The sequence below is a fragment of the Diadema setosum genome, chromosome 22, assembly GCF_964275005.1.
Source record: "Diadema setosum chromosome 22, eeDiaSeto1, whole genome shotgun sequence".
Lineage (NCBI taxonomy): Eukaryota > Metazoa > Echinodermata > Echinoidea > Diadematoida > Diadematidae > Diadema > Diadema setosum.
The window spans coordinates 6,918,562-6,937,292 of NC_092706.1; the positions used below are offsets into that span (position 1 = coordinate 6,918,562).

General features: G+C 40.6%; 1 protein-coding gene across 1 annotated transcript in view; it reads right to left on the reverse strand.

Annotated features, from left to right (window-relative positions):
- LOC140245588 (von Willebrand factor D and EGF domain-containing protein-like) overlaps positions 1-18,731 on the reverse strand; it is a 119,529-nt gene that overhangs the window by 60,141 nt on the left and 40,657 nt on the right. Inside the window, exons 6-10 of the mRNA XM_072325152.1 lie at positions 14,016-14,114; positions 12,039-12,128; positions 9,572-9,707; positions 8,951-9,168; positions 7,201-7,274 (exon numbers count right to left, since the gene is read on the reverse strand). Coding sequence (XP_072181253.1) covers positions 7,201-7,274; positions 8,951-9,168; positions 9,572-9,707; positions 12,039-12,128; positions 14,016-14,114 — 617 coding nt within the window. The remainder of the gene's footprint in view (positions 1-7,200; positions 7,275-8,950; positions 9,169-9,571; positions 9,708-12,038; positions 12,129-14,015; positions 14,115-18,731) is intronic.

Here is an 18,731-nt window from a genome sequence, read left to right on the forward strand (position 1 = left end):
AAAACAATCTCGCTGGGGAGGCTTTCAAATGAAGAAAAAAAAAATAATGCTGCGTAATCATCAGCTACGGATCGGCATCTTCACGACGGTGGTTAAGAAAGTAAACAAAAAGAAACGAAATGAAGAATCGAGGTTCGAGCATCGTTTCTCTACCATAATATTACCAATACGTGTTATCTTTTCTTTCTTTCAATGAAGAATCCTCTATGGCCTTCTTATCGACCAAATATGAAAATGGCGGCCCTTTAAAATATTATCAATTACATGTTCCATGAACCCGCTGCCAAAATAATGGCGCGTTTTGTGGTCTTGAGTCGGAAAAGGGCGAACAGGTGGTGGTGACGGCCCCGGGGGGAACGGGAGGGATGTTGGTGTCGGGGGAGGGGTTGTTTGGGGTAAAGGATGGGGGTGGGGTTGGTGGAGAAAACGAGAGCTGAGGATTTTAAGATCATCTCTCAGGTGATGGATTTACTTCAGCACCTTGGGGAGAGCATAAAACAAAGAGCCACTTGATCGGTTGCGATTACTTCTGATACATCTGCATGCCCGAACAATAAACGTTGCACGCTTAAATTTCTTGAGAAGATCTCAATATAGTTAAAGAACCGTGAAAGGAGGGAGAAGACGGCAATAACACAGGTAAGGATATAAAGAAAAGTGAGGACAGAGAGGTAGGTAGGCAAGACAGAGTGAACATGGACGCGCACACGTGCGCCTCTAAATCAAAGTGAAAAAAGCAACAATTTATTTATTTACGATTGTATTTCCAGGATAGGATGGATAGCCCTTTCAGCAAGGCTGAATTTCAAAGAGGTCCACTTCTTGCAACACACAATCTTGCCATGAAAACAAATATTTACACAATTTGTACTGCGCTGAGCATTGGACACACATACATCACCGAGACAAATACGGCATTTTGGTACGGCATGGACTTAGGTTTGAGTTGAGTCTAATAAGTGATGACACAACACCTCTGGATGGGATACGCAAGAATAAAAGAACAACAAGACAAGAGTGACAACATCGTGTGCTCGACCTATTGACATCGCCCTTTTCTTTGCTATTATCATTATTCAAGTATCATTTCCTGCTATAGAATCGTCGGTTATGTAATAATAGACTGAGGCAGTCCGATAGGCAATCACGACTGAAAAGAACGAATACATAATGACAACCTCAACAGCGCTAAAGCAGTCACATCCACAACAAGCCGGAAACGCCGACAACAGCTCGTCGTGACCTCAACGGACAAAAGGGTCATATGTTGCTGCGTGTTTCATGTTCCAATATTACGAGAGCGACTGTTTGGATGATGACAAGTGAAGTAGTTGCTTGACATGAAGTCCTGGGCACTGCAAGATGACGTGTGAATGGTTTGCTTCCGGAATGTGGTTACCCAGGCAACGGGATGAGAAAGGACGAATCTCTACCTACACGTAACGTGTAAGATCATCAATAATATAAGAAAGTCTTTGCACTGACTTGAAAAACTGTTTCCACGGAGACATCTGCTACCCGTATTGTGTATTTTGCGAAACAATGGAATCTGAAACGTTTTGATAAAATTACCTTGTGTTTGTTTCCGCTGAGCAAAAGATGACAAAACTCTCCACCACACGAATGATTCTACCACTATCAAAAGATTTGTGAACAAATTTCATGCTGATAACCCGTCTATTAATATGTTATCTTTTTTAAACTCCAAAATACTAGCATTTACGGGAAATATTCAGTATGGTAAAGCCGGTCAGTCACAGCTTTTCATACTTCTAAGCATTTAGCATAATTCTAAGTCCATTCATAGCTTCATGTTAATACAATATCAGAGACTCATACAGCTCAGATTTTTTTTTTTTCAAACTGAAAACATTGTTTCAAAGGGGTACACGAGTCCGACAACTACGAATCATACCGCCCACGAACTCGACACTAGGCAAATAAGGCCCATGAGTCCAACATTTAGAATAGGCAAACAACGCCCACGAGCTCAACACTGGGCAAAAATAAGTACCATGAGTCCGACACTGCAATATGAGCAAACAAGGCCCATGAGTCCGGCACTAGGCAAGCAAGACCAAAGAGTCCGACACTCGTTACGTCACGGGGCTTTATGTACGCAGTGTCGGTCTCGTGATGGGCCATGTTTGCCCATAGTGCCGGACTCATGGGCCTTTTTTTTTTTTTTTGCTTTGTGTCGAATTCGTGGGCCTTCCATGGTTACTGTCGGACTCATGAGCCTTATTTGCCTAGTGTGAAGCTCATGGACTGTCTGACTCATGGGCCTTTTTTCAATGTCGAGCTCGTGAGCCGTATGACTCGTGGGTGTCGGGCTCGTGGGATGACCCCTTTTCAAAGTGTCTGTACGTGTTGGGGTTAGAACTTCCTATGAAACCTCGATGATCGAGACACGAATGTCGAAACATTACTTAAAAGATGGCGAGATTGTGAAAGAAAGAGACAGAGAGAGAGAGAGAGAGAGAGGAGGAAGAAAAAGAAGAAGGATATAAAGAGAGAGGGAGAAAGAGGAAGACACGAAAATGAAAAGAGGGAGAGAGAGAGGGGGAGAGAGAGAGAGAGGGGCGGGGGGAGGGGGTGTAGGGTGAGAGAAGGTGCGTATCAAGATTCAGATGACACGCACACACGTTCGTATTAATTAACCGCAAATCGAATGTTGGGGCATGTGTTTCATCATATGCAGCCACATTTTGACCTTGACGTGACACCTTGCCAGCAAGATTAAAAAAAAAAAAATCCATTATGCATCGGATATTTTTTCTTCCTTTCTATCCAAGCGCAGACACTGGCCTTTTGCACCATATGTTTTCTATACCGAGGGCGGTGGAAATAGGAAGTGGAAAGTGAGAAGGTGAAAGAATTTGAGGATCAATTATTAAAACACCCTTCCTTCTCTCTCGCCATCAATTTCCCAATCTACAGAGGCCGTTCGATGTGATAAAATGTTTATTACTTTTTGGGTACGTACACACATACAAGTATAGTGTATATATATATATATATATATATATATATATATATATATATATATATATATATATATATATATATATATATATATACAATCAATGCTGTGATGAAAATCTTAAACAAACAGGATGGGGCGTTTTAATGCCATTTAAGGTGTTCATCATTTATGCCTACATGTCGCTTGAACTTAACTATCATCGAGATGAATGGTCGAAATGATTTATTAGAGCGAAGCACCGACTTGTTGCTTTTGTTGTTGTCTTATTCATATCCTCGATTCTCATCGACACCGTCAAGTCAGATTGAATACGAGGTGAGAATGATTTCGTTGGTAAGAAAAGAACGCGTAAACGCAATATTATTTACTGAAATTCAGATACACATAGAAAGGTTTGTGTGTGTGTGTGTGTGTGTGTGTGTGTGGGTGTGGGTGTGTGTGTGTGTGTGTGTGTGCTTCATTTGCTTGTCAAAGATTTCGCGCCAATTTCGAATTAGCACGGGGAGAAAATTGAAACATATCTCCTGATCAGGTCTTCTACAAGGTTGGTAAAATCTCTCTAAACTCGTCTCCATTCGTTGATTGTTTTTCATATGAACTACTCGCACTTGGGATTAGTTTACCGGGTTAATGTCCATGAGGTTAGACAACAACTGCTTCTCTAGGGAGAAAAACATCCTGACCAAATCAAAATCGCAAAAATCCATAATTATCAAAGTAAAGGAAAGAAGTACGAAATGTTTATTACTATCCTGCAATAACCACAGGGTGTCGGCAAAGGCAAATTTTGCTGCTCCACATTCGCACGGACTGGTGACTGAAAGCAGAACGGACAAAAAAAAAACAAAAGCAATATCAGCGCTTCTTGGGCAGGAACAAACGGTGGCTGGAGAGGAAGTATTTGAAGTCGGGAAACTCCTAAAGTTTGGCGTGGCAAAATAAAAAGGCCTCCAGCTGAAACCAAGCTAGTGTTAGAAATTCTTTGTTGGGGAGGGATGCCGGTGGCATCTTTCAAAGGCTCTAACAAACAGATCTTAATAAAAGGTGGGGCTCACCTTTTATTAGTACCACTTTATTTTACTTTTTTTTTTTACATCTCAGCCAATTTCACAACCGATTTTCATCAAATAAACACTTCATTCCTCTTAGAATTGTATGTTCATTCATACTTCATAGAAGTGGTATCTTACGATCTCGCAAAAAAGTTTACATCTGAATCTCCACCTCAGCAAAAATTAAACCATCCATTGAGAGCGAGACGGTCTTTGACAAAGGCTAGGGTGGCGGAGGGGAAAGAATAACCGAGAATTTAGCGAGATTGAAAAAGATGAGGATAGGGAAACGTGAATTCGTGGAGAAACGCAGGCAAGTAAATAGAGCACCCTTCCTTGCTTAGATGCTTTGGTTCTTCCTCTTAAAATGTGGTAAAATGGGACGTAGCGTCGCGCTCGTGTGTTCCCCATCGGGCGGCAGCATCCGTTGACCATGCTCGTGCAGCACTGGCGGGAAATTGCCCGGCGACACCTAGGTCAGATTCGTTCACGGAGCAACCTGACGACATTGGCGACTTCTCGGCCGGTCGCGATGAGAGACGTGCCCGTCTGCGATTCATATTCTGCGTAATCTCACCTGAGCGAATGGCAATGAAGGGCTCATTTTTGTGATCAACATGAAGATTCGTGATAATTCCAGGGGATACCCCCAATTTCCCAAATGATTTCGCGAACTGTAGAAGAAGGACGATGTGCCTCCTCTCTTTGAAAAACAGCTTTATTCTGTATCCTTGCTTCATAGCCCTGCCAAACTAGGGAAACTAAGAGTGAAAACAACAGATGCTCTCTTTAACTATAACAAAGACAATTGATATAAAAACATAAATCTTTTGTCAAGGCATCCATCATTCGCTCTTTTGATGACAGCCTGCATTATTTCTGCTAATGTAACGAGACCAGACTGTTCACGATTGAAATGTAATAATTGTCATCGAATTTGACCTCAAGTGACACTGTGATGTCTACGTAGACTTGATGTCCAGGATGCTACGAACAACAAGAGCAAATGTCACAGACATCAAAATGTGAACTTTCTCTGATATCACAGACAGCATCTTCAGATCAGGTGAATCATTGTGAGGAGAAGTCAGTGATGTGACGAAGCAAGTAAAGAATTCACCACATATATTTCGAATAATTTATTTGAAGATCACTGCTAGGACATTTTGCCAGAATTCTGTACTTCTAGCGGCCAGACAGAAGCAATGAGGGACTGTATATCTCTACCCTTTGGTACACCCGAGATGCAACGTACTTAACTACCTAGTGAAGTTTACACACGGCCCGGTTCAATGAACTCTGCTAGTTTAATAATTACAGCAGCGGCGGATAACTTTCCATGGAATGAGGTAATTAATTTCAGACGGCGACAATCAATGCACTGCGGAGTTCTAAACTAAGGAAGGATATTACGGGGGGAAACGAGACTTGACTGAACGTGGTGATCGAGGAAATCAAGACAGTGGTTGCAATGACGAAAGGGAAGGAATGGGGAGTAAAGAGTTAACGGGAAAAAAAATAACAGGGGATGGTGGATATGGTGAAGTCACTGCACGGAATTTATGACTTGGGAGGATATACGGTGAGAACGAGACTGACACAGAGTTAGATATTGGAACAAAAAAAAAATATATCTAGAGATGGAACAAAGACAGAGGTAAGGTAAGGGAGATATGACAGCATTTTTAAGATACCAATTATTTCTTATCACTATCATTCAGTATTCATTATCAATATCATTACTATGTTCACATTTTTTGTATAATGACGATTTTAACATCTTTCACGATATTCTTCTTCATCTTAATATAATCATTATTACATCTATCATTATTGTTATTGTTGTTATTATCACTACTACTACTACTACTACTACTGCTACTACTTCTACTACTACTAGCATTGTTGTTATCAGCAGCATTATCAATGATATTTTATTCATTATAGTCATATAATTCATTCGTCATCATCTTACTTGAGGCAGACTGGAGCCAGAATAATTAACCTAAGTCAAATCCTGGCTAAATTTGTATACATGCGGGACCATTATGATGGAGGCGATCATTACAACTAGCTTTAGACGCAGAGGACTAGAAGGAGCAACTGTGTCAAAATGTGAACGAAATCAAAACAAATACAACCACAGTTCCGCAACTGTCTGATTAGCTATTGACCATCCATCCATCCTAATTGGTCATCTCGACGGAGTGAGAGAGGCTACGGAACTCAGACTGCGCATGTGCAGCACTTTGATTTAAATTTTGGGAGGGTTTCATGTATGTATTAAATCTCATTATGCCCAAGTCTCGATACTCATCTGTTTAGAGGTTCAAGAGAAAATTGAGGCCATAATTTTCTTAATAAGAGGAACCGACCCCTCTGAATTCATGTCAATTCATAAAGTTATATCATACTATGCAAAACATGAAACACTCATGCAAGATGGATCACAGGCAGCTTGAAGTTGAACAAGATTGTTTGTTGTAGTCCCCCATGCAATCTTACGTACAAATGCAAGTTCCTATCATTCAGCTACTTCAAACGTGGGTGACTACATTTTGTTCTACGAACTTTTTGCGAAGCGATAGGGCAACATTGTCTTTCAGCTATCTCACTGCAATCATATACACTTATGTATCTTTGCTTTTCATATTGGGGTAGATTTCTCTTTCGTGACGATCAAATGAACCGTGGTCGGGAGGAAGGCGGAGCAAATTGGGAGTAGCGATGAGGTCTGGAGTCTGTCGCGTCTGACAAAATATGATAAAACAAGCAACACGTTTACAGGGGGGTCATGTCTTGGCCTGGCCCCCGGCTCGGCTGGGAGGTTTGCCGTGACGAATCGCGTGCAAACACGAATGAGCTCAAAGAAGACATTCGTGTCGACATGACAAGAGGGAAGATGGAAGGAAATAGAGACGGGGCAGGTAATTTGGATGAAGCACACGGGAGGGAAAATACAACGTGGGGAAAACGAGATAGAAAGTGGGGGCGGGGGGGGGGGGGGGCTGTCGCAAGAGGGAGAGGGAAAGGGGAACAGAGAGGAAAGGGGTGGGGTGGGAGCATTCTTGAAGAAGGAGTGCAGAGAGTTAAGGCATCGTGGAAAGGGACACGCAAACGGTGCGTGAAAGTCACACAGAGGGGTCCCACTGCGGCACTTACTTTCTGTCGAACGTGATGAAGTGCGGGTCGGTGAAGGAGTAGCACTGCGCAGTGGGTACGTCACTCACTAGAACCTGGGAGGAAAGGGAAGAGAGACCAAGAGGGGGAGAGAACCAACTCATTAGGGAGTGAGGTCAGGGAACGCACGATGCCTCGCAGCCATGGAAACCGCATCCAAATCTCATGGTGGTCTTTCAGGGCCTGCGAATATGGCCAATTAAATTGTTATCAAACTTTTTCAACCCCGGCAATAGAAAATAAAACCTAATGAACTGGAGCAAAACCATGCATAAAACTTGAAGAATAGAGTTGAATATCATCAACACACAAATAATTTGTATGACCTCATCACTTAAGGTCAGACAGACATGAACAGTTTGACACGAACACGTTTGTTGTTGCGTTTTGTATGTTTAACGATGCCCTTGACTTCAACGCATGAAATGATTGACGTATATTCGGAATACTACCGCGAAAACTCTTGACTTTCCGCATTTTCTTCCCCTCCAGCAAACACATAACAACACAGAAGACATAAAAAGAACAGAAAACATTTGCAGTAAATCTGAAAGTATTCAACTCAACATGTAAACAACCAGTTTAAAAGTGCAGTGGCCAGTTTCGAGAATGAAGCAGCGGAATGATGTTCGAATGCATAGAAATCATTTTAGGATATACAGTATATGTCCCCCCAAAAAATTACAATCAGATTTTCGCATTTATGACACCCAATATGATTAAACTGTCTAAATGCTACTTCAGGGTCTTAGAATATTACGTCTTAGCTCTATTCTGCAGAAAACCCCATCCGATTTGGATAAGCGGTCCCAGAGAAATGTGGATTGTTGTAAAGCATGTCATGAGTCTGATTCTTCAAAGTTTAGCACTTTGATGATCTTGTGTGTGAATACAATAGACAGAACTTGGAGGGAAGAGATTCCTGACATCCTCTACAAAATTTCTTATTTCTCTGTGACCATTGAAGCAAATCGAATGTTTGTGTTTTTTTGTTTGTTTGTAAGATGTTGGCAATGAGTTGTATTTTCATACCCTGATATTGTATTTGGATTGATTCACTATTCTTAAAGCTATCACTGTGGAGGGTACCACAGTAATTTTTTTTTTTTTTTTTTTTTGGGGGGGGAGGGGGGACATACGGTATACATTATTGATAATGGTATTGTCACTCAAAAGAGCTTCATGAATAGATGTCACCATGTTATTGAACGATTCCTGGATGATTCATTCTGTAATGCTCTCGAATGTCTTCGGAATATATTGACCATGTTGACTACGGAAAAGTGAGTAACTTGAAAATTATCACTCTTTTTGGAAGCATATTTTAGGTTGTTATTGGTTTTTTTTCAACCCTGATTCTTTTTTTCCCTCGCTGACTTAACACAGATAAAACAAAAGACATTGACGCTCAAAATTATCATATTTTTTTACAATCTTATTTGTTGTTCAAATTACTCTTATTGCTCTGATGTTTTGCTTTGTTTACTAGATTTTCAAAGGAAAAGACCGCGTCTCATTTTTTGTTCTCAGTAAATTGCATTTTCCTTTATGTGTATGACCTCCATTCATTTTCAAAATATCATACGCGTCATCAAAACAACAACAACAGTACAGCAACAGCAACAACAGCAGCAGCAGCAGCAACAAGAACAACGAGAACAAGAACAAGAACACCACCAACAACAACAATAAGCAACCAAACGAACTAAAAACCAAAAACGATATCCCTCACCTCCACGTCGCCTGGGTTAAAGCCACTCCAGAAGGGATCCGAACTAATCACGGGGCCGGTCACGATCTCGTTCCGAGTTCTTCCGTCGTGCTGGAAATCTGTCACGGCCGTGACGAACATGAAGGCCTGCCTGCATCGGGCGTCCGAAGAGCCGCACGATCGGGGTCGAAACTCGACGAAACATTCCGACAGCGCAATATCGTATCCACCCTGGGCGTCTTCGTCGGGGGTGAGAAATTAGAAGGAAATGACTGTTATCATTAGTGTTATCATTGATTGCAAAACAGGCCATTATTAAAGCTCCATCGTTGTTAGCATCATTTGTGGATGGGACTCATTTATCAACTCAGGGAGGTGAGACGGACAACGGTCACCTCCCCGATTCACGTTATTGACACATGACTAATAACCCTTGACAATGCGTTATCTGAAAGATGTTTAACTCACCCCGTCCAATTGCAGATATTTATTACAACTCAGTTTTTCTCTCATAGTTCTTAGCATGGCTTTGAGGGTCCTGTAAAAAAAAAAAAAAAAAAAAAAAAAAAAGTGGGGATCTATTGATGTCGTAAGGGAGTGATTTGTACGGATTTTTTTTTCTTTTTTTTTTTTTTCTGTTACCGTTACTTATAGTTGAAAGCGGAATGAGAACCGAACACGAGCGAGTGTCGTCCTCGCAGTGGATGGGTACTGTGCTCTCGAACGCCACAAGATGGCGCTGTCCATCCTCTGCAATTTCCAGCGTCCCGGGGGACACCTGTTTAGTCAGAAACACAAGGAGGTTAAAGTAATGGATTGACCAGTGTTGCTATGTCAGGCGAACTGTGCTATAAATGTAGGTGAAGAGACAATATAGTGAAGTTAACAGTCACTCGAAAGACACAAGAAAGACGAAACGTGATAACAGTATACCCTTGTAAAAACTAACCCTATCACCAACGCATGGAAACAGAGATAGATAAATGATGCCTCGCTCGGGTGACTATAATATTTGCTTGATCAAAATTGTTACTTTATTTTGCATTGATACCTTGAGTTTCATCATGAATATGATAAACTGTTTTGCACATTCTGTAGATTTTATCATAATCTCGACATAGAAAATTATTGCATATTTCGTCATCTTTCGTGATTAACATGTTGTACTACACGCTTATATTATAGCTTAGGAACCTACATCCTACAATCTCATAACAAAGTTCCTCATATTACACATGATTATATTATATGTTCTTATACATTTGTGCAATTTTATCTCAAATTGACTGTTGTGTTTAATATGTTTTTTTTTTTTTTCGAAATCAAATGGAATATAAAACCTGAGTATGAAATGTGGAAAATGGAGCGTGAATAAAAAAGGAGACATATAGTTAGATATCATAGAGAGATGGATAGAGAGAATGCGGGACGAGGGGAGGATAAACTGTTAAGATTTATACACAGATAGTCCAGACAGAAGGAAAGAAGAAGAGGAAGCTAAGGAGAGACAGAGAAAAACGAAGGACTAGGCCTATATCCTTGATATATATATATATATATATATATATATATATATATATATATATATATATATATATATATACTCTCGGAATGTACTGCTTTCTGTCTAGGAAATATCTTCATAATGCATGGTAATTTGTGGCCTCGCAGAAGCCAAGGCTGTGTATGCTATTGTTGACAGGTGGTAGCTGCTTCTACGTGTTCTGTACCTCCGAATTTGGTATGATCATAACAACGCACGCACAAGGCATGTCTTCGCCATTCTCTACTCTTATGGCTATATATTACCTGAACTTACGTGACTGGCAGCACTGCATGTCATAGGAAATACTGCATGAGATTTTAAATGTAATGTGCCATGTTGACCACTATTAAGAAATACCAGGCCATCTGAGAAACAGTCATGATGTAATCTCACCAAGGTTGCCTCGTGACAAAGCTGCACATACCAGACCACGACGGATTTCTCGTCGAAAACTCTCATTGTGAAATCGACTCATTTATATCCTGATTAACTCAGTACCAGCAACCATTAGAGCCTGAATATTTCGTCATGACGAGTTAATTAACCTCAAGAAACACACACACACACACACACACACACACACACACACACACACACACACACACACACACACGATTCGAACGGGAGGGTAAAGTGGTGACAGTGGTTGTGGTGGAATGGGACTTTGGATTTTTTGACCCCCTTGTTGGCATACACGTGCACATAACAAATCCTTTTGTTATTGCCACATGGGTCTGCCGTATAGCTTTTGCTGCTTTGTTGTTTGTTGTTTGTTGGTTTGTACTTAACAAAGTTCGAAGCAAATTTAGGGTGCAAAAAGCAGTCTGCGACTCTCGCTCAAGAAGCACACAGCGGCGATATACAATGTGCTATTGTTTTGAATAGGGTCGTCATCCAAAAATACAAATAATGACAGTTACCAAATGGTTACAGTTACAGACATACTCAATAACAAGTAAACCAGCGAGGTGTTTTCCTGAAGCTCTTCACAAACCCGTTTGTGTAGTACAGGGTTGAATGCTGTCATTGTTGTTGTGTTTTTTTGTTGTTGTTGAAAGAAGGCGCCGCTTGTGATCAATGACACTATGAGGACACAGTCTCCTTTTAAACACACACACGCACAAACCCAAACGACGTTAAGTTAAATTTCAGAGAAATGAAGTTGAACTCACATCAGGCTTTTCGAGCTCAACAAGATCTGAAAACGAGACTTTCGCCTCAAAAACTGGTAGAATACCGAATAGTATGTCACCATGCAAGTCATGCATTGTAATTACAATCTATTGCTGGGGTAATGCACAACACATCGTCTTCACTACCACCGACTAGGAAGTCACTACACTGATACCATCATGAATATCCCCATCCTGCCATTACCTTATTTTAGTACGTTTGGAGAGAAAGTGAGTCTTTACGGCTCCTTTGGCGATCTTTCTCTTTTAAGTCAAGTGGAAGGTATCTCGGATAGCTCACTCATCTAATGATACAACTGACATGACCTTTGGTGTGACGACGTATCATCGAAACGCTAAACTTTCCCTTGGGGGAAAAAAGTATTCTTACCGTGATCGTGATGTGGAACGGATCGCTCTCGATCGGAGGGCTTTTCAGCTGCCGCGTTTCGTTGAAGAACGCCTGGACCGTGCAGATCACCTGGGAGGAAACGGAGAAAGTGAGGTTTATTCGTTACCATGGTAACCTGGATGACGAATGGTCGTGAGCTTAAACAGGACAGTTGGACGAATGCCTTGCTACGTTTGCCGTAGTAGTTGTGGATGTTATTGATGACGACGACGGCGATGATATCAGTGATGATTGAGGAGGTGATCAATAATAGTGATGAATGATGACGATGACAAGAACAACATCGATAGCGACGATGAAGGTCGGGGTGAAGAACCCGATTCTAATACCGATTAAGGCATAATGAACTCAAGAGTGTGATAATCGAATAAAGCAAAGGGCTATACGTTTTGAAGTGTGTAGGAAGAGATAGACACGACAGATAGATGGAGAGAAAAGATAAGATAAAACATAGTTAGAGAGAAAGTTAGTATGGGGAACAAGACGAGACACTCAGCAGTGAGTATCTTATTAATGAAGAAAGCACACTCACCTTTCAGTGTGCAACAGTGATACATTTTAGGGTGGCGTAGGAAATGACAGTGTTACACACTGCCGGGCATGCTAGGCGAGTATGCTGCTGCAGTGAAATAGACACTATAGGACACTGGGGAAGGGGTTAGGACTATGTTCGCATATCAAAAAGAAAATGACAGCAAAAACACGCTCCGGAAAGGGTCTTTACACTAAGCGTAGAAAGAGTTTGAAACAATGCGGCGATGTGAATTTTCCATACTTGGAATATGGTTGGTCCCAACGATGTTGACCATCGCACCTTAAAATTTATTACAGCATTATTATACTCTCAATATAAAGTTGATGGTATTTTTATCTTCACCTAACAAAGAAACCCTCTTACCCTCCCACTTCCCCCTCATGGTTGACAAAAACGTTCATACAGACAGAAATAAGAGCTAGGCACCTATGTATATTATGTGTTTTCATTAACCCTCCATCTCATGGCACACTGAAACGTTCATATAGACAAACAAAAGAGGTATGTATGTGTTTTCATCAACCCAGAAAGAAAAACACAAGTAAAGCAATACACGCAGTGTGATTACAAGCAGAACTCTGAAAGAGTATGGAGCTCAAGGTTTAAAATCAGAGGAGAGTGTGCTCGAGAGCCAGTGGTGGGGATGAGGGAAGAATGGGATGTGTGCATGAGTAAACGAAGATGACAAGTGCGAAATGAGAAGCAAATGCGAAACCGTGTCTAAATGTGATTAGGAAGACAAGACAACACGTGTAGTCTCAAGAGGGGGTGGGGGCCACTCAAACAACAATAGACAGAAGTCATCATTCTCTCAAAAGTGTGATGTATGCGGTTTGGCTGCGAAAAGAAAAACTATAGACACTTTGGAGGACGTGGTGACAAAGTGCTACAATAACAACTTCCCGTAAGGAGTTCATCCCTGGAGTCTTAGACAATATAATTTGCATTGTCTTAAACTTGCAATGCCCCCCCCCCCAAAAAAAAAAAGTAAAAATGAAATAAAGAAGGCGAGTCGGAAAGACTAGCACGCATGACACGGAATATGAAAATGGTTTGTATAGCTACACTAGCCACGAGAAGGTCTGAGTATCACTGCAAACATGATCGTATGACAGATATCACGAAAACTTTCGTGTAGACAACACGAGAAGTTCATTAATACATTAAGCACACACATTAGGGAAATAATCATTGCCATTTTGCTTACAAAATCTCTCGCAGATGTCAGCACAATATCCTGTGTCACGCTCTTGCTCTGCCATTTTTCATTATTGAAAGTTGTATTTTTTAAAGCCATAGTTTCATGTGTGTGTGTATGTGTGTGTGTGTTAGAGCGTGGGAATGTGCTTGTGTGACCCCTGAAATAGGGAGTGGGAGAAGGAAATAAAGAAAAAAAAAGTATATCCCCTTCTTATTCTTACCTTGTCTCCCAGAGAGAAATGAGATCTGAGGTCCAGCGAGGCGAAGTTATCATAGGTGTCGTTTGACGCCAGTTCTTGGTACATTTCATCTGGTCCTGCCTGACAAAAGAAAAAGAACAAAAAAAAAAAACAACAACAAAAACAAATACATCGTCATGGAAACAGGCGGAAGAGGACAGGTTGAACAGATATGACATAATTACAATTGATAACTCATGTAGCAAATACCAAGGAATTAATGTTTATAAGATGAAACATTTACCAGATCTTTCACTGACCCATCATGCAGTGACTCACCCATTCAATCTTTCATTGTTATATTGATTCTTCGCCTTAATGAGTTAAGTAGTTGTTCATCTGTGACATAATGATTGGCTTATTCATTAGTCATCCATTTTTCAACAGTTTCAACATTGGAATAAAGAATGGGCAGATTTGAGAATGCGTATGGCTGGTGTAGTTGAAGTAAGTTGTCATACACTGATTTTACACAACAGCGATATCAACGCCCTGCATAAAATATACGTATTTAAGATTCTGTAATATTTGCTGTTGTCACCTCAGTTCCCCGTAAACCACCTGGGGATTTGATTTTTATATTCCTTATTTTTTTATTGGTTTTCAAACGTGTTCTTAACAATCCGAACTCAAATTGTATTCGACAGAACACTTTTTTTTTTTGGTTTTTATTTTGTCGGGGGAAGACACACGAGGGGACGAAGCCAGCCTGAGGACAACAAGGGAAAAAGGTGAGAGTCAGAATTATACGAGACCAGGAACAAGAAGCAGGTGGTCGTCTAGACAACAGGTGATCTCACAAAACTATCAAGCGATGCTTTCGAGCAGCCAGAACAACTAGACATCGAGAGCAAAAGGAATAGAAGCGACAATCATCACGGAACAACGTCTTTGTAGAAACACCTGTTTATAACGAAAACCTAAAACTTGCTATGGAACTGAAGTTCAGATTGACTCTAACCAATGCAGCAAAAAATCACACATGAGATCTGTGAAGTTTCAAATAGAAGTCAGTGAGACAGAACAAAAAACTACCAACCCCTAAACGACAAACAAACAAACAATAAACAAATAAACAGAAATAACTTCGTAACTATGGGGGGAGGAGGCAAGTGCGCATTCGTCCTAATCAATGGGGCGTTGACATCGTCACCTTAACCTGATTTACATAATGCTACTGTGAGTACCATCACAGGTTCGTTAAACCCCTGAAACTTTCGTATTCCAACGACTTTAAAAAATGTGTCTAATCTTTCGCTGTCCAGTCAAGGGGAATGAACATGGTGTGACATTCCCCTCTAACGGGTGACATACCCTTTTAACATATGACGGCGGGAGAGGGTCGGTAAATGGGAAATGATGTAATATCCCCCTGGTTTCTTGTGATTGCTAAGACCTTGGGGAGTGCTCATTGCGGTAATCTATTGAAGAGAAGTCTAAAAAAGGGTGCCACCGCCCCCAGCGCGTTTTCTATTCACGGCAGCATCGTGGCGTTCTGAGTAATACATTATCTCCCTGAACTTTCACCCCTCGCTTCCGGAAACTCTCTGATGGGTAAGTAATGTGGGTAGGGCTCCTGGATCAGTCGAGTCCTGCCCGTTTAATCAATCCTTAGACTATACGATGTTCATCATTACATACATTTTTGTAACTATGATTATGAGTATAATGACAACTATTTTTGGCAGGAGCAGCATTACTACGACTCACGTGTTCTAAAAGTGTATATCATTTCCTTTCCTTTTATTTCATTTCATTTCATTTCGTTTCATTTCATTTTATTTCATTTATTTCACTTTTTTATGAAAGAGTAGGCTCACTGAGATAGATGACAATGGCATGAAATGTGCGTCAAGCAATTTCAGGTTGAAATAACAACGAGGTGCGATTGAAAAAGCCCCCACAACAAATCAAATGAAACCGGGCTTCTATAGGCCTACCCTTTAACTCCGAGGTCCGTTTTGACATTTCTGGATGCAAAGGGTAAAGTAAAGAGCAGGAGATTTACGGTTACCAGCTTCGATGCCAACATACCAACATGTCATTTCCTGATCTAGATACGAAATGACATTCATTTCCCTGATGACAAAATTTTGTCCCTTTAAGAAAAATACGAGTTACTAATATTTAGTCATTATTAAATGATTTTGAATTACAATTTCTTCAACACTAATTGCTTCTGTTTCGGGGAACCTGCAAGTGAATTTATGATAACTATTATGTCGCGTGACTTATTCTACATCATTTGTAAGTAAATCAAATAAGGGAACAAAGAAAGCATAAAAATAATGTTCCAAAGAAAGTATGTCCTAACTTTCCGAAGCGCAGGTTTAAGTCGTCACTCGCCAAATTACTAGGAAAGCGCACCCCAACGTAAATCACTATCTAGCATCAGGACTGCGAAGGAAATGTGATTTGGACATCAAGAGAGTAAAGGAAATACGAGAGGAGCGGGGGAGGGGGTTTCTATTAAAATTGAGCAATTTCTGGTGATAAGAAGTTTAAAAGCGTCACTAATATCAACCGGCGGCTTCTGTTAAGCCATCATCACGGTGCCAAATGAATGTCTTATGCACAAAAAATCCACACACTGGATTTATCTCTGATAAAGAATTTTAACGAGCGCAACAGGGCTATTGAGAATGTGCACCAACGTAAGCAGAGAAGGAAAAGAGTAAGACAATCATGATCATTCGTTATCACGTTCTGTGATAATTCCTTAAATGCCAAAATGGCTATCAAGTAGTTGGGTTAAGTGTTTGAAACACATGGTAATGAAGAAAAAAAAAATGTTGTTCTGCACATGCGCGGGAAAGGTGCTACAATCCTCCAATCCGAGAGGAGGCGCTTGATAAGCATAAGATCGCAGATTTGAAACTCGCTAACATCAAGCAGGTATCACAGTCAATCAGTGGCAATGTCACATGCAATCATGTCATCGTTTCACAACTCTTCATGCAGTCAGTGGGCCTATTCAAAAGCATGACCAAGTCAAGAATACATTTTACCCATTTCATGTGAAAAATGGGGATAGTTAAGATTTTAGCACACTTTAAATATTGGGTTTCTGAGTTGATGACATAGGCCTAATTAATCACCTCTGCTAATCGTACGATTGTGCGTGCGATTTATGCCACGAGTTCGTGAAATGTAACTCTCTTAAAAAGAGTCCGACTGTGATGAAATCTCAACCAGTCAGTTCACCGCAAACACAATTAAGGCCAATTTGGACAAAGTGTGGAATTGCACTGATTGAATAAGGTTAGTTTCCGAGGCCATAAACGGTGTTAGTTGCAGGAGTTTCGTAGTTATCGGTAAGTTAAATAGCAAGTCTTAAAAGTCCATGAGAAGAGGGAATTCATATTTGGGCACATATCTTGTAGAAAATTGCATAAACTTTTTTTTTTTTTAATGTCGCTACAAAAACTGATATTATAGGCCTACTGTCTATGCTGGGAAAATAGCTTTGGTTTCACCTAACGAAGATAAACAACTTCAGTGCCAAGATGTTCATAATATTTTCAAATGGTTTTGTTTGGTATGTATTATTATGCAAACGGCGCGCAAGATTTTATTTTTTTTTTTAAATCGTAAACAAATCTAGGACAGTACGAACATCTCCATGACGCAAGCACATATAGATATACCTCTCGAGTTTTCAACCAACTGTAGACGTAGTTGGTATCTGGCTGGTTAGCGTTTCGATTTGTGGCAGGCACTGGTTTGGTTATTGAGGGTGAAAGGTATAAGTGAATCGACAGTCACGCTTTACTCTTTTTTTTTTTTCTTTCGACGGGATGAATTGCCCCTATAAGCCTATACCCCTTTATTCCAGAAACGAAAGCAGTCGGGGATCTCTCAATGAAAAATAACAAACATAACAAACCAAACAAAATACCACAGGTGCCACCTTCCTTTCTTTTCCTATTTGATTTCTGACAAATAAGCTCTTCCTCCGAGATTTTGTGGGTGCAAAACAAGCATACGTTGCCCTTTTCCCCTCTACCATGAAAAAAAAAAGAAAGACAGGAAAGATACAGCTACATAGTGAGAAAAAAGACAACTACAATTACGCATTTCTCCCGCGTAAGTAGCTTTATTGAGATTTATGTGCTGTAATCATGGACCTAGGTCCATGCTGTAATACAGTCGTAACCCCTTTCCCAGTCATGTAGCAAGTTATGGGGGACGAGGCAGGTATCGGGCCCGACAGCGCCTTACCTTACAATCTCCAAACTGGTAATCATAATGAAATTATCAGAAAGAGTCGGGGCAACAAAAGAACAATTTCCATGAAAAGAAATCTGGTAGGAAGAGGACGGTTGGTTGTCAAAGGTCAGAAAGGATTTCAGCTCTCTTTTTTTACGGTTGACGACGAATAAAAGTGATCCTCTCTGAACGGTCCGACAGGCTTTTGTCCTAAAGACCAGACGAGCAGCACTAGCAGACGGTTAATCCCGTGCGGAAAGGCATTTATTACAAAATGTCTGCAAACATAAGAAAGTGAAATCGGTGTTTCGCACACCGTTTCCTCCTAATACACACGAAAAAAAAAAAAAAAAAAAAAAAAAACCGACACAAAAACAACACACGTGCTAAAATGTAATATGAGTTCGTTGCATCATCTCAGCTAAATCGTTTTTTTTTTTTCACATCCCGAATTTAATGTCCACCATTCGCCGTAATCAAGCGATTAAA